At 42.4% G+C, this 23,679-nt stretch overlaps 1 protein-coding gene across 5 annotated transcripts in view; it reads left to right on the top strand.

The window, feature by feature from the left end:
- The window catches only part of LOC121290680 (Down syndrome cell adhesion molecule homolog), a 548,723-nt gene extending 525,605 nt beyond the window's left edge, over window positions 1-23,118 (top strand). For 2 of the 5 annotated variants that reach the window (XM_041211452.1, XM_041211450.1), the window contains 4 exons: window positions 1,003-1,200; window positions 5,236-5,538; window positions 8,863-8,865; window positions 22,719-23,118. In XM_041211452.1, coding sequence (XP_041067386.1) covers window positions 1,003-1,200; window positions 5,236-5,538; window positions 8,863-8,865; window positions 22,719-23,059 — 845 coding nt within the window. In that variant the 3' untranslated portion in view covers window positions 23,060-23,118. Of the gene's footprint in view, window positions 1-1,002; window positions 1,201-5,235; window positions 5,539-8,862; window positions 8,866-11,838; window positions 11,842-22,718 lie in introns of all 5 variants that reach the window. The other 3 variants (XM_041211451.1, XM_041211449.1, XM_041211453.1) reach the window with 3 other exon arrangements.
- Window positions 23,119-23,679: the final 561 nt, after the last annotated feature.

Here is a 23,679-nt window from a genome sequence, read left to right on the forward strand (position 1 = left end):
AGAAAAGTACCAAATTTGGAAGTATTTTAATTGTACTTGTCACTGTCAAGGTTGCAGTATGTGAGATCTATTACTGCAGATCTGCATTGGGGAATGCCTAATTGTTTAAAATGGTGATCATTATCGATGCCTCATTAGATGTAAATAATTCAGAATGCTATGGAAAATAACCTAGCTGTTTTTGTGAATTTTTTATGAGAGCATGGAGAAATAAGTGTGAAATGGTATTAAAAGTCTACATTAACAATTACAGCAATTTCCTATGAAATTCAGATTGTAAATTATACAAAGGTACCAAACTCAATCACATTTAGCACCTGTTTTTTAGGAACCAAGGAGCCTCTAAAGCCTTCAAAATGGCAGTGAGGAAGTGCACGCTGAATACAAGCTGGAGTTACACAGCCTGCCATATTGGTGTCAGTAAGATTGATGTCCAGGAAGCACAGCTGAGACAGTCATTAACACCTTTGCATATTCAAATAAGGTGCCTAATGCCTGTATAGGATCCCCACTACAGTATAATTTTCACAGAAAGTTCAGTTAAACCAGGTTGGCATGCAACTTAACAGGCTATCCCTAAAGGGATCAATACAGGCTGCAACAAACAAACAATCTCCTATGTCTTCAATGAAGGATACCTACTGTCAAATTATGCACAGTAAAATGGCCCAGAAATGGCACTGTGGGTTGTTAATAAACTCAGTGAGGGGTCATCAAGTGTAATTTAAGGGTTTGCAATGATTGCACAGTTGAATTATACAGTGTAGGCACAGCGCTGTACATAGTCTTAGGCTATGGTCTTTTCAGTAGAGGCTGAATAATCAAGAATAACTACTGTGAATACTATTACTGCGCAATTATAATAAATGGCAAGATGCAAATCTGTCCAGCTTAGACTCTTGTTATTGAGAATTAGAGATGACAGACTTTCACAGTCCAGAAATTATACGCATCATGGCATTGAGCTTCTGATGATCATTTTGTGGATTTTGTGATCTGTAGATCCCACTGCCCGCAGGAATGTGAAGGGGGTGCCATCAGCTCGCAATAGGTACTCCAGCCAGTGGACATTGAACAGACCCCACCCTACCGTGTCTGCTCACACGCTGACGACTGACTGGAGAATGCCGACACCACATGTAGCGGGATCTGTCGATAAGGAGAGTGACAGCTACAGTGTCAGTCCATCACAGGACACAGGTATTGCCGCACCCTTGCACAGTAGTGTTCAATCCCTCATCCATTCAAGCAAATCACTGTTCAGTAGAGAATGCCGGATGTTGTTCCATACAATATCTTTGGGGATAGAGATCATGGCATGGCAGTTGAGGGAGTGAGTTACAGCACTTCTTTCACATATAGAAAAGATAAATGAATGACAGAAAGCAAAATAATGGTTAATATATGACTGACTATCCTTTACATGTAGTAAATGACCCTGTCCTGCATTAGCAATGGGACAATGTTACTCAGGTGTACTGAAATGCTTTCTACAGCCTACCCCCATGCTGCTGCAAAGGCCCAAGAAGCCACTGGAAGCTGCACCTAGTCTTAATATTAGTTAATTTACAGCATGCTGAAGAGTGTCACTATAATGTCAAAACTCTATAAAATTGGAAGACTTGCATTTATATAGCATCTTTCACAGCCTCAGGATGTCCCAACCACTGCTTTACTTTTGAATGCACAAGGTTCAAGTCCCACTCCAGGCACCAGAACACAAAAATCTAGGCTGACACTTCAGTGCATTTCTGACAGATTGCTCACTGTCAGAGGTGCCGTATTTTGGCCAAGACGTTAAGCCAAGGTCCCATCTTCCCCCGCAGGTGGATGTAAAAAATCACATGGCACTATAAAAAAGAAGAGCATTGGGAGCTCTCCTGGCTGTCCAGGACAATATTCACTCCTCAGCCAATGCCGAAAAACAGATTATCTGGTCATGATCGCTTTCCTGTTTTTGGGAGCTTGCAAATTGTACAAATTGGCTGCTACGATTCCCACAGAACTACAGTGACCACACTTCAAAGGTACTTCATTGGTGGTGAAGCATTTTGGTATGCCCTGAGGTCATGAAAGACACTATACAAATGCAAGTTTGCTCTTCTTTTGACAGTGGGGTTAATCATCCGTTCTATACTAGTGTTCAGGTTGTGTGAGGAAATGTGCAAATAACACATTGCCTGACTTACAGTGGAACACTGGAATGACACGAAGGTTGACCCCAATAAACTTTAATAACCGGGAGAAAGCCTTAATATTTTAGCATTGTGTTTTCATAGAATCATATGTTTGCATGGCGCAAGCAGAGGCTATTCAGCCCATTGTGCCTGTGCCAACTCTTTGAAGAACTCTTCAATAAGACCCACTTTTTACTGCAGCCCTGCAAAATTTTCCTCTTCAAGTATTTATCTAATTCAATTTTGGAAGTTATTATTGGATCTGCTTCCACCATCCAGCCAAACAGTGTATTCCCAATCACAAAAACTCACAGTATATAAACAAATCTCCTCATCTGCCCTTGATCTTTTTTGGCAATTATCTTAAACCGGTGTCCTTTTGTAACTGACCCTCCTGCCAGTGGAAAAGGTGTCTCCTTGTTGACTCTATTCTAGCCCCTCATTATTGTGAACGCCTCTATTAATTCTCCCCTGAACTTTCTCTGCTCCAAGGAGAACAAATCCAGCTTCTCCACTCTGTCCACGCAACTTCAGTCCCTCATAGAGCCAGAGAATATTACAGGCCACTCAGCCCACTGAGTGTGTACTGGATCATTCATGGTTAGTCCCACTCCCCAGTTCTTTCCCAAATCCCTGCAATTTTTTTTCCTTCAAATGTTTATCCAGTTGCTTTGAAGGCTACTAGAGAATCTGTATTCATTACCACAACAGATGGTTCATTCCAAATCCTAACCACTTCTTGTGTAAAAACATCTTTCCTCATGCCATCACTAGTTCTTTGCCAGACACTTTAAATATTTGCCATGTGGTTACCAACCCTTCAGCATTAGGATCAGTTTATCATTGTTTACTCTATTTAAAGTCTTCATGGTTTCAAATGCCTCGATCAAATCTCCTCTTAATTTAGCTGTTTTAAAGAAAGCAACCCCAGTTTCCAAAGTCTATCCCTGCTCATCCCTGGAACCATTCTAGTATATCTCCTCTGCACACTCTCCAAAGTTTTCATGTCCTTTTTAAAACGGTGGTGCCCAGAATTGGACACACGACTGCAGCTAGAGCCAAACTCATGTTTTACATAGGCTTAACATAATGACCTGTCCTTTGTACTCTTTGCCCCTATATATATACATGCTTTATGAATTGCTTTGTTAATCTATTCTGCCAATTTCAAAGATTTGAAGGCAAGCATCCCCAAGTCCCTCTCTTCCTGCACCCTCTTTTAAATTGTACCATTTAACACCTTCTCAAAGGCAATCAGGAAGGCACTGAAAATATTGGCCCTGCCTGTGATGCTCACATCCTATGAAAAGAATAAAAAAATGTATTGTCTCTCCTTATACTTCCTGCCAAAATGTATCGGCTCATGCTTTTGTGCCCTGAATTTCATCTTCCATGTGTCTTCCCATTCCACCATCCTGTTTACGTCCTCCTGAAGCCTGTTACTATCTTCCTCATTGTTTTCTAAACTCTCACATTTCGAGGCATCTACAAATTTCAAAATTGTCCCCTGTAGCCCCAAATCCAAGTCATTATTGTATGTTTAAAAAAAAAGCAATGGTCCTAGCACTGAACTTCAGGGTATGTGACCGTGTACCTCCCTTGGGTCTATAAAACAGCCATTCATCGCAAATCATTCCCAGTAAATCTCCTCTGGACTGTCCTAAAAGTTTCCACATCCTTTCTAAAGTGGAATATCCAGAAATGGATACAATCACAGCCAACGTATAACTCGTGATTTAAAAAGATTTAGCCCAGTTTCCTTGCTTTTTGTCCTTTGGCATTTAACAAAACAAGGCAGAAAGTGGAAATGTGAATATTTGGAGTTGGATTTTCACCATGGAAGCGTGAAACTCAAGTTGGGAAATCTTCTGACCTGACATACACACGTGCATGGAAATGACACCCCATGCACACGATTTTCACTCTAGGGAAGTTGGGGGCTGGGTGTGGAATAGAGTCAGGACGGCCATCTCCAGAGGCAGTTCAAGATGACCACAAATGCGGATGAGTGCTGAAGCAGGCTGGTTAGAAGATCTGCCCTAGCCCTCTGAGACTTTGGCCCATTTTTATAAGAGGCTGTTAGGTCCTCAAGCCCCCAACCACCCCCCTATGTCTCCTCCTAGTCCCAACCCACCCCCATGTCCCATCAAAGACACCTCATACACCCCCTGCCCCGCAACTATGCCACCACCATAGCCACTCACCCAGTTTCCACAATGGGCAGATCTCAGAAGCCATGTGGAAATGCAGAAAAGTTAAACTTCTAATGACTAAGAGAGCTCTCACTAACTAGACACACTTGATACTGAAAGAAACTCTCATTTATGAAACCTATTTAAACCTATTTTAAATTCCCTCAACTGTTCAATCTGTCATAAAAGTGAATTTATTTTCAGTAACCACATCAAAGATAGTTAATCCTTTAATAGCCTCTTAAAGCTGTCAATCAAAATGTGACCTCACTGTCACCCCATCACCCCATTGGGATAAGTAGCTTTTGACATTTTGAAACTCAAGCAAACATTCATAATGGGCTCAGCTATAAAAACAGCCCTTGGAAAATTTCTATAATGAAGTCTATTGAAACTGCAGGAACAGAAGGTTATTTTTTATCAAAGCAACATCAGATGGCCTGTCAATCAATGCACTCTAGCAAAGCGTGTTTTGTTTTTAAACTCTAATTGACAGTTTCTTTCATCTTTAAAGGGCTGTGGATTTAAATAACTTCAGACCATAACACATGCACTCCTCCAGAGCCTCCTCTATAAATTTGTGATTCTCACACTGAGGGTTAAGGCCTTTGGAAGTACAAAAATGGGATCTGTTTGAACTCAACGCTAATTTCAAATGATCCTGCTGAGTTTGAGTTTCCCGCTTATGTGATTCACGCCCATCCCCTTCTCCCTGCCGGCAAAAATTGGGTCCACTGGAAATGGTGGCGGGCTTCCAAATCCGGATCCCACCTGCCATTTTTCAAGGCCTCCAGAGTCGGCCCGACTCTGTGAAAATCTAGCCCTTGGAGTTTGATTTAGTAATGAAATGTGTTCTTTTTTGTTAGACAGAGCACGCAGTAGCATGGTCTCTACGGAGAGTGCTTCCTCTACATATGAGGAGCTGGCACGCGCTTATGAACATGCCAAGATGGAGGAGCAGTTGCGGCATGCTAAGTTTACAATCACAGAATGCTTCATATCGGATACATCTTCGGAACAGCTAACAGCTGGGACCAATGAGTACACAGATAGCCTAACATCCAGCACGCCTTCAGAATCGGGCATCTGCAGATTTACCGCGTCACCACCAAAACCTCAGGATGCAGGGAGGGCCGCAAACATGGCAGTCCCAAAAGCACATCGACCAGGTATGTCAGACTGCCTTGGAAGGCAAATCTTATCAGCTTTAGATTTAAACCAATTTTAAGCTTTAGGTCAAGATTTAGGTTTCGCATTCACATCCAAATCTGGTTGTTTAGTGAAGGGGGGATGCGTCTGATCTCTTGTGCTGTAGTTATGAATGTGGTTCTGATCTCCTGTGAGCTAGTGATGTGTACGTGTGTGATCCATGGCACGCTACTGATGTGTATGTGTGAGATCCCTGGTGAGCTAGTGATGTGTATGATTCATTGACTTATAGAGGTTTACAACACAGAAGGAGGCCATTTGGCCCATTGTGTCCATGCAAGTCAACAAAGATCTGACTACACTAATCCCATTTTCCAGCGCTTGGTATGAGTGTGATCCATGGTGAGCCAGCAATGTGTATGGGTGTGATCCATCGTGAGCTAGCGATGTGTATTTGTTTGATCCATGGAAGCCTGGTAGGGTTTCTGGATGCCAAATAGAAGATTTTCCCAGCTCAATAACTGGGTTTACTCAGACTTCAGATTTGAATGATGTGAATTTTCACCCTTCAGATGACCATTCACTGCTCATCGCTAGAACGTTGCTGTCCACTTGTACCCCTCTATCCAACCAGAATATAGTCAGAATGCATGGAATTTAGCCGTAAGCTTTGAGCAAGTGGTCAATAAGATCAGTGGGTATTAAATATTTAGAAGGTGGCCAAGGCCTAATTTTTTAGTAGCTTTCTGGGCAACGCCACTTGCGACCAACGAAGGGACAGAGAACAGTTTGTTTTTGCTCAAGCATTTTTCTGCTGTTGTCATATTACTGTTGTAAAATTCAGTCAAACAGCACTGTCTGCAAATACAACACCCACCTCAGGCATTTGTGCTCTCCGCTGCGAAACTAATGATAGCTCTGTCTATGGATCAATGTCTCTTGAACGGTGGGAATGTTTTGGGCACAAAGATATCATTAATGAGCATATCGCTGAATCTATTAATCTCACTTGCATAAACCCTTTCAAAATTACTTCCACCCCAGAATTTTTTCGTGTTTTCTTTTGAGTTATTTCCAGTCTAATCATGATCACATTCTATTTCATGTACGCTTTACCCAAAATGCACACAGTATCGTAGAGTCAAATAACACAGAAGGAGGCTATTCACCCCATTTGTGCTTGTGTCATTCCTCTGAAATAGCTAGTTAGCCCCACTCCCTTATTATTAAAAGTTGCAATTGAACCTAATTTCACCACATTTTTAGGCAGTGCACTTCAAATCATAGCAGCTCACTAAGTAAAATAATTTCTCCTCATCTCTCCCGATGTTTTTGAACTGGTCTTATATCTGCATCTTCTGGTGACTGACCAGTGGAAATGGGCCCTTTCTAACTACTCTATCAAAACCCCTCATGAGTTGGTCACTACTGTTGCTTCCATGTTTAGAAAATTTTCTAGGAAGTATTTACACTCTGGATTAAATTCAGTGTTAAAATTCTTCAAAATTAATGGAAGAGAAAATTCATAGTACAGGACAGCTCTAACTTTTAATCTAGAGTGACCCTTCATTGCAGTTCTGAGGGAGTGCTGCACTATCAGAACTGCAGTCTTTTGGATTAGGCTTTAAACTAGAATAAATAGAATCATAGAACAGTAAAGCACAAAAGGAGGCCATTCGACCCATCAAATCTGCACCAGCTCTTTTAAAGACCATTTCAGCTAGATCCACTCCTCCACTTTTCCCCTATCCCTGCAACTCTTTTCCTTCAAGTATTTATCCACTTTTCTTTTGAAAGTCACTATTGAACAGTTACCACCATCTGATGAAGCAATGCATTCCAAATCCTAACCACTTATGTCGAAACGTTTTCCCTCATGTAGCATCAAGATCTTTCGCCACTCACTTTGTACTCTCTTTGTTAAACTACCTCCCAGAACATGCACTTACAAATGAGCATAACATTTTTTAGGGTCCCATAAAGTTTATTATTGCCCAACATTTGTTTTTATTCCTACTATGACCTTCCAGTAGTCTTTCACCTCTGAATGAAAAGATTGTTGGGACCCGAGCAATTAATCTCCATAGACACTGCAGTGAAGTACTGAAGGAATGCTGCATTGTTGGGGGCTCCATTCATTGTTTAATTCAAATCCCTCTGTACACGAGGCCAAATTGAAAATTTCAAAGCTGAGCTTGATAGAATTTTGTTAGGCAAGGTTAGGGGCCAAGGCGGGTGTTTGGAGTTAAGATACAAATCAGCCATCATCCAATTGAATGAGGGACCAAGCTCAGGAGCTGAATAGCCTCCTTCTTTTCTGGTGTTCTTGGTCTGGTGGTTCAGGTGAATGTGAAAATCCCATACCATTGGAGCTGAGAGCTGAGCATTATCCTTTCACTCTGGCCAAATTCCTCTATTAAGCAGCTGCACAAAAACGCATTTGTTGGTTGTTCATCCCATTGTTGTTTATATGCAAAAATGACTGCTGTATTATTTGTATAAAATCAGCCACTTCACTTCACAATAGTTCACTGTGAGAAGCATTTTGAGACCTTTCTGAGACATAAGAGACTATATAAATCTCTGCCTTTCTTTCCCTCCATTTGTTCTTCAAACCCTGTAATACTATTGATTTTACTGACCTTATCAGCTACCTTAGTTGACATATCAAGGGCCCGTCTCAACAAAGGCAACCTGAAATCATCTAATAGCTATTTAGAGAAAGATATGTCAGGCAAGACAGAGTTTATAGTGGAATTAAATATCCAGCAGAATTTGATAGAATTACTTGTTTTTCTAAGCTTGGTTTATTGGCATTGTTTTATTTGGCCATTTATCCATTAGAGAGAAAACATTTATTTGTGCTTGCTAATGCATTCATCACTCATCCCTTCAGGGATGTTCTTCGCTCGAACATTATTTTTCTCTCCATGTGTCTAGTCTTTTCATGCTGACTTTTGGTAGTCACAGACACATTATAGTTTTAAGAAACATGAGGGAGCACTTCCAATTCCTACTCAGGAACCTAAATAGAAGTAACTTTATCCTAAAAGTATTAGAGCTGTATTTCATTTCCGATAGACCTTGGAATCTTTGCATTTCAAAATCCCTGACATTAAAAGGGGCCAGGTTCGGGACGATTGACCTCTTAACTCTGAAACATGAATTCAGATCTAATCAAAACTAATGAGGCCAACATCACTTTTTTTTTACCTCTGGCTATGAAAAGTTCCAAATAAGATGAGTTTCAAGCAGCCACAACATTGTAACATAAAGCAGCCAAAAGTTCAGTCCTTGATTAACAGCCATGGGTTGTGGTACACAAGGATGACAAGAGGGAGAAGGTGGTATCCATGGCTGAGTTGGTTGCACTCTTGCCCCAGATTCAGAATCTTGTGGGTCCAATTAAGTTCATCTCTAGATTCTTCAGCATGAAATCTAGGCTAGTATTCTAGTGCAACATTGAGGGATGCTGCATTGGCAGAGGTGCTACCTTTCAGGTGAGACATTAAAACAAATGAATTGGTGGAAAAGATCCCATGGGACTGTTTTGAAGTAGAGCATGGGAGTTCTGCCTAGTGCCCTGGCCAATAACCATCCCTCAACCAACATCACTGAAGAAACAGATTAACTGGTCATTATCACATTGCAAGTTGGCTGCCACCTTTCCTATATTTATAACAATGAATATACTTCAGAAACTACTTCATTGGTTGTAAAGTTGGACATTGTGAGGTTGTGAAAGATGATATATAATTGCAAGTATTCTTTTTGGTATGGAAAATATCATCCTGGTGTTGTTTGGTGGTTGGGTCTAAGATACTTTATTGGGGAAAAATAAATCTTTACTCTGTATCTAGTCCAGGATAAATACGACGCAGAGAATAACATTGATCAAGTGAAAAGATATTCCATTCCCTAGTGCTGATATCCTTAGCTTAAGAGATTAAAAATTCACCCCTAAATAACAAAAAGAGTGAAAAGGATGTTTGATTTTATACATGTAAATTACAGGGACTAACTATGATTCCAGGGATTTAATGTACCAAAGGCACACAAATCATGGGTCATTAGATCTTTCCTTCTTTGGTGTCACATGTCTGAAGCAACAAGATGGAGGTCAGTAGGATCAAATCTTCTAACATTGCTGCTGATGGTTTGGCACTGTGCAGACTGGATATAGTGCAGAATTGCCTTACTCACTTCCTTTTTCAGTTCCAAAATGTGCTTGATTTTGCCCTTTCTCCCTCCAGCCATAATTTTTCTCAGAAAGAAAGTTCCAAAATGAATCCATATAAATCAGGCTCATTACCTCAATAAATCAGTGATCTCGCAGGAGGATTGAAGTTCTAAAATTCTGAATATGCCAGAGGCCCTGTAATTTCAGTCTCCTGCAGTCACTCTCTTCACACCCTCTTTCTCTCACAAACACACACACGCACACACACAAATACATGCACATACTCAAATACACACACACACACACACACACACACGCACAGTCATCGGCTTTGAGGACTCGGTGTTGAGTTTACTTGCTTGATCAGTGATTGGCTCCCAACCATGTCAGTGTTCCAAAGCTGGGATTCCGATTTGCAGAAGAACAGACACACGGCTGTTTCTTTCAGCCAGCTGAGACCCAGTTATTTAGAACATGATCCCACTTTCAAAATGGATGGTAGGAATTAGGAGGAAGAGAAAGTAATATTATAATGCAGCCACTTAAGCATGAAACAGCTTTATCACTGTAATATTAGCCATAAGCTACTAAATTAACCATTTGAAAAAACAGCTTGTCATTAGCATGCCAGTCACTCCTTCCTTCCTCTTATTTCCAACCCTTTAATTTAATTTTATTTTTTGCTATATATTCTAATTTTATTCTATTCCACCTACTCTGCACAAGTCAGGGCCACTCCTCCCACTGATGATTCCATCCCTACTCCCTGCATAGTCACCCAGAAGGAAAAAAACAGTTCAGACAAGTACTCTTATTTCCCAGTTTTACTGATGTTCTATTTTAAGGTATAGAAGGCCACTTTGGACCAGTATTATTATCTCCTTGTTTTTACTGGCTTTTTCCCCCTTTTGAGCAGTTAATCTCTCATAATGGTTTCCCCTCCTACACCCACATAGCCATTTCCATTGTGCTTCCATCTATGTTCACCTTGATCCTCAGGAACACGTTACCTCTCAGAAACATCACCCATAAACATGGGGCCAGTTAACACGTGCACGCCGCCAATATCTAAATTTGTTTCTCCCACACCACACTCTGCTCCTTCGCTGTTCATTTTCAAATCGTGGGTCAGGCAACTAAATAAGACCAAAGTCATTCTGGTCACTCCTTGCTACAACTCTTAACTGCTGAATCCCTTATTCATGTCTGAGTCAGCTCCAGGCTTAATTCTTCAACACCGTCTGAGACCCATTTTATCCAAACCTCTAATTCCAAACTCCAGGATTGCACCTATTTTTGCTTACCGAGCCTCTCTCAGGTCTTGCCAATCTCCCTTGGCTTCCCATCCTCCAGGACGTAGATTTCAGAATCCTCATCCTCGCTTTTTTACAGCCTTGCTCCATCCATCTCTGCGACTTTCTTCAACTGGAGAGTCTGGACCTTACCCTTCCCTAACCCAGGATGGCTGAAGTCAACTGTAACAATCCTAAGTGGGTGAGATAGTCTGCTTCAGACTGGAATGTGCCACTCACTGGATTTAGGGAGGCTTTTTTTATCACAGCCTCAGATAAAACCTGCAGTCTGATGGGGCTTAGAGGGATAAATCATGAAGACAGGGGCATACTCATCACTTGTGTTCTCTTGAGTACAGAAGCTGCTTGGTGACATGAATGAGATGTTTAAAATGTTAGAATGATTTGATAGCATAGGTAAAGAGAAACTATTTCCTGTGGTGGGGAAACCAAGAACAAGGGGGCATAATCATGGAATGAGAGGCCGGTCTTTTAGGAGGGAAAACAGGGAACATTTTTTCACACGGAAGTTAGTGGAAATCCAGAATTCTCTTCCCCGCAAGGCTGTGAATGCTTGGAAAATTGTAGCTTTCAAGAGAGAGATTGACAGATTTTTGTTAGATAAGGGATATGGAGTTAAGGTGATTAAATAGAGTTGAGGAAAAGACTAGCAATGACCTCATTAAATGGCAGAGCAGGCTCGAGGAGCTGAGTGGCCTATTCCTGTTCCAATGTTCCTAATGCAACCTAAGCATGCTCCAGGTAAAGATTGATCATTCATTTACACCTGGTGCATTCTGACTGGCGTGCGACTTGGTAAGCTTCAAGAACGTTATGCCAAATATAAGCAGGTGAGACAGGGTTTAAGCAACTTCAATTATAGCTTGTATGCTGGACTTCATTGCTATTCACTTCCCCGGGGAACTGTTCATTATAACTTCAGCGGAAGACCTCAGAGAAACAACGTAAACGCACTTCCACTTCTGATTGGTCTCATGCTCAGAATTACCCTATTTACATATGTAGAGTCATGTTAGGGTGAGTGTTAGTGTTAGACGCCCTGCTCCCAGCCATACACTTGAGCCACTGAGTCAAATCTGCTCATTCCCCACAGATACTTTACTATTGCCCTTTCTTCAGTAAACAATTTCATTCTGTTTTTGAAAAAAAAAATGATAGCTTGTTTCAGCAATAGTTTATGCCAACAACATGCATATTTTAGTGTCCTGGTATGTAACCTCTAGTTCAATCCATCATATACTTATTCTAAGTTATTCTGAATGCCCAACTAAGCAAACAAAAATATGTGACCAAAGGTCCTAGGAAAACTTCTTTGCAAGTAAGATAAGACAGAGCTTCGGTGATAAGAGCACAGGAATCTGAAGAAAGCATTCTTGTTTCATCGCCCACATTTCATTCACTTACCATTTCCTCATGCTGTGTAATGGGAGCAGCAGTTCTGTTTTAAACAGTTTGCTAGTCCCTGAACTCCCCACAGCCTGCTCTTGGGATCACTGTAGACCCTCCAGGTAGTGGGGAATGGGGAGAGGGCTGAAACCAGATCCGTGCACCAACTGCTCCCAACGCCCTTACACTGTGATACAGATCCCTGCACCGAGCATTCCGGGACCCAACATTTAGATACAGGTCCTTGCACCAACTACTTCCAACACCACAACATCTGGGCCAGGATTTTACGGCCCCTCCCGCCCGGCAGGATATTACAGTCCTGCTGAGCCGAATGGTGATTTAAATGGCTCGCCACTGTCACTGGGGGGAGACATGCCGCAGCAAGGCCTTAATTGTCGATTCCACATAAGGCACAGGGAAAATGAAAGGGAAATGTCCCCCTACTTCAAGATGGATGTGAAATGAAGGCACAATGAGACAGAGGATTGAGACAACATTCACTGGCCTCTTGCACAACCCAATTTCATTGCTCCACTACTGTTGGTCGGACTTTCAGTTGTTGAGGCCCTAAGCTCTGGAATTCCCTTCCTAACCCTCTGTGCTGCTCTACTTCTCTTTCTTCCTTTAAGATGCTCCTTCAAGCCTACTCTTTTTGGCTATCTGTCCTAATATCCCTCATGTGGCTCGGTGTCAAATTTTGTTAGATAACACTCCTGCAAAGGAACCTTGGAAGGTTTTACTATGTTAAAGATGCTAGATAAATGCAAGTTATTGTTGTTAATGCATGATTCCATAGCACCAAGAAAAATTATTGCTGTCTTTATTTTGAAAAACTGGGTTTATGCCTGTGTTTTAAGTATCAATTGTAATTTTTCCTTTATGTAAGCCACTTTTGTACATTCTCATATCCAACCCAAATGTAAATAGAAATATGGAGGGCTCCATGATAGAGTCTTATAATATAGGATTTATTTTAAGGAGCCACCCTGTGGATGAGTGCTTCAGAATGACAGATCTTGCCTAGAGAGTGTCCTTCCCCTTTAATCGGAGGCAGACTGCAAAGAACTGGTCTAGTTGCTCTTTTGGAAACAGGACATTTTGCTGAATTTCAAAATCAAAGTGAGGTCTGAAGGCCCCTGAAGTGTTTGCGTGCGTTTCACTAAAAAGTATCATGTTGGGACACTGCTGGGTAGGAGCGAGAATGGGATCTTTAGGTGACCTGAAAAATGCATGAGGTAGATTGTATTCAGATACTTTATAGACAGTTAGCAGCTCTTATGTTGCATTGCTAATATCATTCCTTCATCTTTTATTCAGGCATTTTGCAAATTTAAATGTTGGAACTGTTAACTGATGTGCAGCTCCCATTCATTACAAGTTCAGCCAAAGTTATTGTTGTTGTTTAATTTTGCTCATGGTGTAATTGGGGATGATAAGCTTGCTGATTTGTAACCCTGTCTGCTGATGATGTAATAACTAAATGAGGAGAAGGGGAATATATTAGCAAATGTCCATTCAACTAAAGCCAAACTTATTGCATTTTTAAAATTTACTCATGGGATGTGAGTATCGCTGGCTAGGCCAGCAGTTATTGCCCATCCCTAATTGCCCTTGAGTTGGTGGCGAGCTGCCTTCTTGAGCTGCTGTAGTCCATGTGCTGTAAGTACACCCACAGTGCTGTTAGAGAGGGAGTTCCAGGATTTTGACCTAACGACAGTGAAGCAATGGTGATAAGTTTGCAAGTCAGGATGGTGAGTGGCTTGGAGGGGAACTTCCAGGTGGTGGTGTTCCTATGTGTCTGTTGTCCTTGTCCCTCCTAGATGGTAGCACGTTTGGAAGGTGCTGGTTAAGGAGGCTTGGCGAGCTCCTGCAGTGCATCTTGTAGATGGTACTCACTGCTGCCACTGTGTGTCAGTGATGGAGGGAATGAGTGTTTGTGGAAGGGGTGCCAATCAAGTAGGCTGCTTTGTCCTGGATGGTGTCAAGCTTCTCGAGTATTGTTGGAGCTGCACTCATCCAGGCAAGTGGGGAGTATTTCATCACACTTTTGACTTGTGCCGTGTAGATGGCAGACAGGTTTTGGGGACTTGCCAAAGGATTCCTAGCCTCTGACCTACTTTTGTAGCCACAGTATTTATATGGCTAGTCCAGTTCAGTTCCTGGTCACCCCCAGGATGTTGATAGTGGGGTATTCCGTGATGGTAATACCATTGAATGTCAAGGGGCGATGGTTAGATTCTTCTTGTTGGAGATGGTCATTGCTTGGCACTTCTGTGGCGCAAATGTTACTTGCCACTCATCAGCCCAAGCCTGGATATTGCCAGGTCTTGCTGCATTTGACATTCAGTGTCTGAGGAATCACGAATGGTGCTGAACATTGTGCAATCATCAGCGAACATCCCCACTTCTAACGTTATGATGGAAGAAAGGTCATTGATGAAGCAGCTGAAGATGGTTGGGCCTAGGACACTACCCTGAGGAACTCCTGCAGTGATGTCCTGGAACTGAGATGATTGACCTCCGACAACCACAGCCATCTTCCTTTGTGCTAGGTATGGCTCCAACTAGTGGAGAGCTTTCCCCCTGATTCCCATTGACGCCAGTTTTGCTTGGGCTCCATGATGCCACACTTGGTCAAATGTGGCCTTCTTGTCAAGGGCAGTCACTCTCACTTCACCTCTGGAGTTAAGCTCTTTTGCCCATGTTTGAACAAAGGCTGTAATGAGGTCAGGAGCTAAGTGGCTCTGGCAGAACCCAAACTGAGCATCAGCGAGCAGGTTATTGCTAAGCAAATGCTGTTTGATAGCACTGTTGATGACTCCCTTCCATCACTTTACTGATGGTGGAGAGTAGACTGATGGGGTGGTAATTGGCCGGGTTGGATTTGTCCTGCTTCTTATGTACAGGACATCCCTGGGCAATTTTCCACATTGCAGGTAGATGCTAGTGTTGTAGCTATACTGGAACAGTTTGGCTAGGGATGTGGCAAGTTTTGAACCACAAGTCTTCAGTACTTGTTATAAAGATATTAAGTTAATTTGTTTACTAACTGGTAATGACTTCAAAGCTTCAACACATCTGTGATTAAGTTCCATTACTTCAACTCGACTGCACACTCTAATGAGTCACAAATATGAAGCTGGATTTCACATACACAAATCAGACGGCCCCACTGCCACCCCTCCCCCCCCCCACCCACTACCCCCCCCCCCCCGCCCCCAAAACCTCCAAACCCCCCCCACCCCCCGCCCCCCAACTCGAACATAAAATATGGTGTCATCTTGCCAGCCTCCTATATTGCGCAAGCCGAGCAGGTGTGTAAACGAGAAGCTAGTCCACCATTTTTTAATTACCAATTAACAAGGTATTGTGATTGTTAAAAAGCATATTATATGGAAATGTTTTTTTTCTTGCCACTGCACTATTTGTGCATCAGATATGAGTGTTTTATTGCTGCTATGACAAGGTGGTACAAGGGTGGAAGAGAAGGCCTGCCACCAGAAGACTCAGTCGATGAAGGTGGCAATGCCTGCATTGACCTTTTTGGAGCCTCCAAGAAGAAATATAGAGAGATTGAGAGAGCAGGGGACCTATAAATTTGTAGCCGTGACAGACTGCCCGTTCATGGCATAACCCCTCTGTCACATGATGTGCCAGCCTAGACGCCAGATTGGGCGTGAAGCCCGCTTCTCACCTCTAATTGGCTAACTTCCCAACGGGTGGCCACTAATTGGTTACCTGACACTTGAATCGATGATCTGAAATGGCGGGGGAAGGGACTAGTGGACCACTCAGTTTACGTTCCACCCCCCTCAACCTGCCGAAAAATGTAAAATTCAGCCCGTAGCTTTGGGTCAAAGGAAAGAGTGAGGAAATTAGAACTAGATGTGTTTAACTATGGGTTACAAGAGGTTATGTTTTCTTTTCCATTGTAATTGAGGATAGCTGTGCCAACAAAGCAGGGAGCATGGGTGCTTTGATGACTATGTTGGCTGGTAGGTGACGAACGTGGTCAACCACAAACCCTCACATAACCAAGATTCTGGGTTGTGGAGAGGGCATCTCCTGCCAGTCTCTCCATAATAAAATACTGTATAATTTATCTAATTTCTGTTTAGAATATAGACAGCACAGGCAAGGCCATATTTATTGCCCATTCCTAGTTGTTCAGAAAAGGATGTAGTGGGCCTTCTTGAACCACTGCAGTCCTTCTGCTGATCATATTCCCACAATTGTGGCAGGTGAGGAATTCTGACATTTTAAACCAGTGTCAGTGAAGGGATAGCAGAAATAAGTCTAAGTCAGGAAGATGGAGGGGCACCTGGAGGTCATGGTGCTCTCATAACATTGCTTCCTTCTCAATGGTGGAGATGACAGGGCTGAAAGGTGCTGTCAAAGTTAGCTTGGTGAGTTGCTGTGGTGCATCCAGCGTTATGACACATACTGCAGCAACAGTGCACCTCACTTTGATGTTAGAATGGATAGATATTAAGCTCAGTGGTATTACTATATAAATGTAGCATTAGTGACTATTAGCCGGTCCAGTTTAATCACCACATACAAAGTAGCCCAATAAACCTGAAACTGTTTCAATTTTAACTAGAAACCAGCTAATCTTTTCCTAATAACGATAATAAATAAAAACCGAAAATGCTAGAAAAACTCAGCAGGTCTGACAGCAAATGTGGAGAGACAAACAGAGTTAACGTTTCGAGTCCCATTTATTAATTCCTGGTTAAGCCTCATAAGAACGTGGACATAGAAACATCTAGAAAATAGGAGCAGGAGTAGGCCATTCAGCCCCTTGAGCTTGCTCCGCCATTCAGTATGATCTTGGCTGATCCTTTTTCTCCACACCATATTTCCGCACTCTCCCCATACCCCTTGGCGCCTAGAAATCTATCAATTTCCTTCTTAAATATATTCATTGACTTGGCCTCCACAGCCTTCTGTGGTTGGGAATTCCATAGGTTCAGCACCCTCTGAGTGAAGAAGTTTCTCCTCCTCACAGTCTTAAATGGCCAAGCCTATTTCCTGAGACTGTGACCCTTTGTTCTAGAATCCCCAGCCGGGGAAAACATCACCCCTGCATCCAGTCTGTTCAGCCCTGTCAGAATTTTGAGATCCCCTCCCCCGTTCTCCTGAACTCCAGTGAATATAAGCCTAGTTGACCCAATCTCTCCTCATACGACAATCCTGCCATCCCAGGAATCAGCCTGGTGAACCTTTGCTGTATGGCAAGTACACCCTTTTTTAGGTAAGGAGACCAAAATTGCACACAATTCTCTAGGTCTGGTCTCACCAAGAACCTGTTCAGCTGCAGTAAGACATCCTTGCTTCTATACTCAAATCCTCTTGCAATGAAGGCTAACATACCATTTGCTTTCTTAACTGCTTGCTGCACCTGCATGCTTGCTTTCAGCGATTGGTGTACAAGGACACCCAGGTCCCTTTGCACATCAACATTTCCCAATCTATCATCATTTAAATAATACGCTGCCATTCTGTTTTTCTGACAGAAGTTAGGTTATACTGCATCAACCATGTATTTGCCCACTCACTCCATTTGTCAAATCATCTTGAACCATCTTTACATCCTTCTCACCACTCACATTTCCACTTAGTTTTGTGTCACCAGCAAACTTGGAAATATTACACTTGGTTCTCTCATCCAAATCATTGATATATATTGTGGATGGCTGGGGCCCAAGCACTGATCCTTGATGTACCAAACTAGTCACCACCTGCCACTCCGAAAAAGACTGATTTATTCCTACTCTTATTTTCCTTTCTGCTGACTAATTCTCAATCCATGCCAATACATTACCCCCAATCACATATGCTTTAACTTTGCAGACTAACCTCTTATGTGGGACTTTATCAAAAGCTCTCTGAAGATCCAAGTACACCACATCCAATGGTTTTCCCTTATCTATTCTACTTGTTGCATCTTCAAAAATCTCCAGTAGGTTTGTCAAACATAATTTCCCTTTTATAAATCCATGTTGACTTTGTCTAATCCCTTTGATATTTTCTAAGTGTCTTATTATCACCTCCTTTATGATAGTCTCCACCATTTTCCCTACTATGTTGTTAGGCTAACCGGTCTGTAATTCCCTGTTTCTCCCTCCCTCCTTTTTTAAATAGTGGGGTTACATTTGCCACCCTCCAATCTGCCAGAATCTACAGAATTTTGGAAGATGACAATCCACTCATCCACCATTTTCATTGCCACTCCCTTTAGTACCTTGGGATGTCAATTATCAGGCTCTGGGGATTTATCGGCTTTCAGTCCCATTAATTTTTCCAGCATGATTTTTTCTTCTAATACTAATTTCCTTCAATTCTTCCTTCTCACTAGACCCTTGGTTCCCTAGTATTTCTGGGAAGTTATTTGTGACTTCTTCCATGCATTCTGATACAGTGCCTTTAGACTTGACTTTTTAACATTTTTACACATTTATTTGTACTATGGTCCTATTTACTGCTAACCCTGTTTCCTATGCCTTCCACTTTTGCTTTTTACTTTCCTGTCTTTCATTTCTATCTTTGTTTCCCTCTCTTGTGTCTCCCCACTCAGGTTCTCATCCCACCTTCCACTCACGTTTAAATCCTCTCCCACAGCACTAGTGAATACCCCTGTGAAGATCTTGGTCTCAGTCCTGCTGGGGTGCAAATTGCCCAGCTTGTGCAGGTCCCATCTTCCCCATTTCTTTGTTCCCCATTATAAATTCTCCCGTTGCAGACTGTAAAGGACCTACATTTATCTTCACTAATCTTGTTTCTTTTTGTATACCTATAGAAGCTTTTACAGTCCGCTTTTATGTTGCTTGCAAGTTTACTCTCATACTCTATTTTTCCCCTCTGGATCAATCTCTTAAACCTCCTTTGCTGAATTCTAAACTGCTCCCAATCTTCAGGCTTGCTACTTTTTCTAGCAACTTGGAATGACTCCTCTTTGGATCTAATACTGTCGTTAATTTCTTTTGTTAACCATGGTTAGGCTGCTTTTCCAGAAAGGCATGTATAACTATTGCAATGCCTGCATACGTTCTTTCAATATTAGCCATTGTCTATCCACCGTCATGCCTTTTAATCAAACTCCCCAAACTATCATAGTCAACTCACCCCTCATATCTTTGTAGTTTTCTTTGATTAGATTTAGGACCCCAGTTTCAATTGGACTATTTCATTTTCCAGCCTAGTGAAGAATTCTATCATGTTATGGTCACTTCTTCCTAAAGGACCCCACACAACAAGATTATTAATTAACCCCTTCTCATTGCACAATACAAAATCTGGGATATCCTGTTCCCTAGTTGGTTCCTCGACATACTGGTCTAAAAATACATCTCATACGCACTCCAGGAATTTATCCAACACATATTATTGCTAATTTGGTTTGCCCAGACTATATGTAGATTAAAGTCACCCATGATTACTGTAGCACCCTTGTTACATGCATCTCTAATTTCCTATTTAGTGCCGTTCCCCTACCTTACCACTACTGTTTGGAGGCCTGTAGGCAACTCCCACCAATGTTTTCTGCACCTTGTTGCTTCTCAGCTCCACCCAGACTGATTCCACATCTTGATTTTCTGAGCCAATATCCTTCCTCACGATTGCACTGATGTCATCCTTAAGCAACAACACCACCCTGCCTGCCTTTCCTTTCTGCCTGTCCTTCCTAAATATCGAATACCCTTGGATATTCAGTTCCAGCCTTGGTCACCCTGCACCAATTTCTTCATAGTCGCAGTCATCTGGTACCCGTTTAAATTTATTTGCACTGTTAACTCATTTACCTTATTGTGAATGCTTCATGCATTCTGATACAGTGCCTTTAGACTTGTCTTTTTAACATTTTTACAGATTTATTTGTACTATGGCCTTATTTACTGCTAACCCTGTTTCCTATGTCTTCCACTTTTGCTTTTTACTTTCCTGTCTTTCATTTCTATCCTTGTTTCCCTCTCTTGTGTCTCCCCACTCAGGTTCTCATCCCACCTTCCACTCACGTTTAAATCCTCTCCCACAGCACTAGTGAATATCCCTGTGAAGATACTGGTCTCAGTCCCGCTGGGGTGCAACCTGCCCAGCTTGTGCAGGTCCCATCTTCCCCAGAATCAGTCCAATGTCTCAGGAATCTAAAACCCTCCCTGCTACACCATTTCTCCAGCCATACATTCACCTGGTCTATTCTCCTATTCCTGATCTCGCTAGCGTGTGGCAGTGGGAGTAATCCTGAGATTACTATCTTTGAGGTCCTGCTTTTTAATTTATTTCCTAGCTCAATATATTCTGCATGCAGGACTTCGTCCCTCTTTTTACTTTTGTTTTTAGTGTCGACATGGACCACGACTTCTGGCTGTTCATTGCCTCGCACCGCCCCCCACCACAACCCCCACCTTCAGAATGTCCTAAAGCCGCTCAGTGACATCCTTGATCCTGGCACCAGGGAGGCAACAGACCATCCTGGTGTCACGTCTGCAGCCGCTGAAACATCTATCTGTTCCCGTTATGATAGAAGCCCCTATCACTATTGCTCTCTCACTCTCTTTTTCTCCCCCACCCCCTGTGCAGCTGAGATACCCGTGGTGCCACCGTCTTGGCTCTTGCTGCTTTCCCCTGAGAAACCACCTCCCCCAGCAGTATCCAAAACGGAAAATCTGTTAGAGAGGGAGATGGACCCAGGGGACTCCAGCGCTACCTGCCTAGTGCTTTTACTCTGTCTGGCAGTCACCCATTCCCTCTCTGCCTGTGCACCCTTTATCTGCGGTATGACCACCTCAATGTATGTGCTGTCCACAAAGATCTCATTCTTGCTCCATAACTCCACAGTGACTCCAGCCCCAACTCCAGTTCCAGAACGTGGATTTCAAGCAGCTGTAGCTGGAGATATTGCTTGCACACACGGTCGCCCTGGACACTGGAAGTGTCCCTGACATCCCACATCACACAAGAGGAGCATTCCACATGGCTGAGCTGCCATGACTTACCCTTAAATTATTCCCTTTACATTTACTTCCTCTAGTTTAAAGAATGTTAAATATATACTAGGGACCCTACTTTACTGATACCATAAACACTACTTAATCTTTACTAAAGACCAAAGACTGGCCAGTATAAATGCTCATCAGGTCCTACTTACCAAGGCTGCAGCTCCTTTCACACTGGCTCCTGGTCAATTAACGTATGTTTCCCCACTGGTGTCACTTAGTGCAGTTTTTCAACTGCTGGTCTCCTGGACACTGAAGAAGATAGAGAAGAAAAGAAAAGAGTAACTCCCTCCCCTTCTCACCAAACTCCCTTCTCACCAAACTCACTCTGCAACAGTGCACTCGCTCTTTCTTGCACTCTTTCATCCTCTCAGCTCGGTTCTCAGTCTCGCTCTTTCTTGCGCTCTTATATTCTCTCAGCTCTGTTCTCAGTCTCGCTCTTTCTCACACTGTTTTATACTCCCGGCTCCACCCTCGGTCTCGTTCTTTCTCACGCTGTTTTATACTCCCGGCTCCACCCTCGGTCTCGTTCTTTCTCACGCTGTTTTATACTCCCAGCTCCGTTCTCAGTCTCGCTCTTTCTCGCGCTCTTATATCCTCTCAGCTCTGCTCTCGGTCTCGCTCTTTCTCGCGCTCTTATATTCTCTCAGTTCTGTTCTCAGTCTCACTCTTTGTCGCGCTCTTATAATCTCTCAGCTCTGCTCTCGGTCTCGCTCTTTCTCGCGCTGTTTTGTCCTCCCGGCTCCTCTCTTGAGATTGATTATTCTGTCCATTTGTGGGTACTGCACTTTAAGAAGGATGTCAAGAACTTGGAGAGGATGCAAAGGAGATTTACCAGAATGCTAGAAGAAAATAGGGCTTTTAGTTATGTGCAAAGGCTAGAAAAGCTGTAATTGTTCTCCTGAGAGCAGAGAAGGTTAAGGAGAGAATTAATAAAGGTGTGGAAAATCATGTAGAGTAAGTAGGGGAAGCTAGCTTCATTGGCAAAGGAATCAATAACCAAGGAGCACAGATTCAAGGTAAGTTGTAAAAGAGCAAGAGGTAAGATGAGGAGAAATCACTTTATGTAGTGAGTTATAATGAACTAGTAAGAGCAGCCTGAAAGAGTACTGGAAGCAGATTCAATATTAGATTTCAAATATAAATGCTTGTAATGGAGAAAGTATCAGGGTTACGGGGAAGAGCAGGGGATTAGGACTAATTGGAAAGCGTTTTCAAAGAGCCAGCAGGTGCCATATAGTCTTCTGTGCTGTAAGTTTCTATGATGTTATAATAGCCTTATATGTACAGGAATGATTCCGTTGTGGTTGTCTACACAGGTGACCTTATGCATCTTCCGCCGTACTTAAGGGTGGACTTCCTGATTCACAGAGGGGTGGCAGGTCCGAGCAGAGACCTTGGTCAAGGGCATGCCTGTCTGGAGCCACAGAGAAGGAGCACCATGAAACGCACACAAGTCATGGAGCCAATCCCAGTGGAAGTAGCTACCAGGGACACACAGCAATGGCAATCAAGCACCGCGTCGACATTACCTCAGAGGGAGGGGGCAGACCGTGGCAAAGCTCCCAAATTGAGCAGTTCCCAAGAATCTCTTCTGGACAATCGCGGTCACTTGAAACAAGGAAACAACCCTTACGCAAAATCCTACACCCTGGTATAACAACCGCATGTCTGTACAAGGCTGTAAATAGTTCAATTTAAAGCTACCTTTTTTACTGATTCCAATATTTATAATCAAAGATTTGCCAAAATATTTAAAAAAAAAATCAGATATTGCAAAGACTTTGTTGTGATCCAGGGTGTGACCTGTCTGAGCAATTGAATGTCTGTGCATTTTTTTTTAAAAACAACCCCTCTGATTGTCTGATATGCACAGATCATGGTGTTTTTACTTGTTTCCTACGAAATGCATGGAGGCAGAATATGAAGACATTGACAATAGCAAAAAAAAAACAATGAGAAAGAAAAAAAATACCAATTTCTGTCACTCGCTAAAACGAGACGTGAATGGTTTAACTATCGCACAAAAAAAAAGGAAAGCAACATTTGTGGTTGAAACAGCGATCCCTGATTGATTGAAGAGTATGCAGCCAAGTACACACAGCACCTTTTACAGTTAGCTAGAAGTAGAATCATAGAACAACACAGCACAGAAGGAGACCATTCGGCCCATCGTGCTGAACTCCTTCCATTCCATTTTTTTCCTATTGTCCATTAGGGTAAGGATTAACATTATTAAATATTTTTTGAAGTGTAATTAATCTATTTAAAGCGACTTTA

Source organism: Carcharodon carcharias, chromosome 18, assembly GCF_017639515.1.
Source record: "Carcharodon carcharias isolate sCarCar2 chromosome 18, sCarCar2.pri, whole genome shotgun sequence".
Lineage (NCBI taxonomy): Eukaryota > Metazoa > Chordata > Chondrichthyes > Lamniformes > Lamnidae > Carcharodon > Carcharodon carcharias.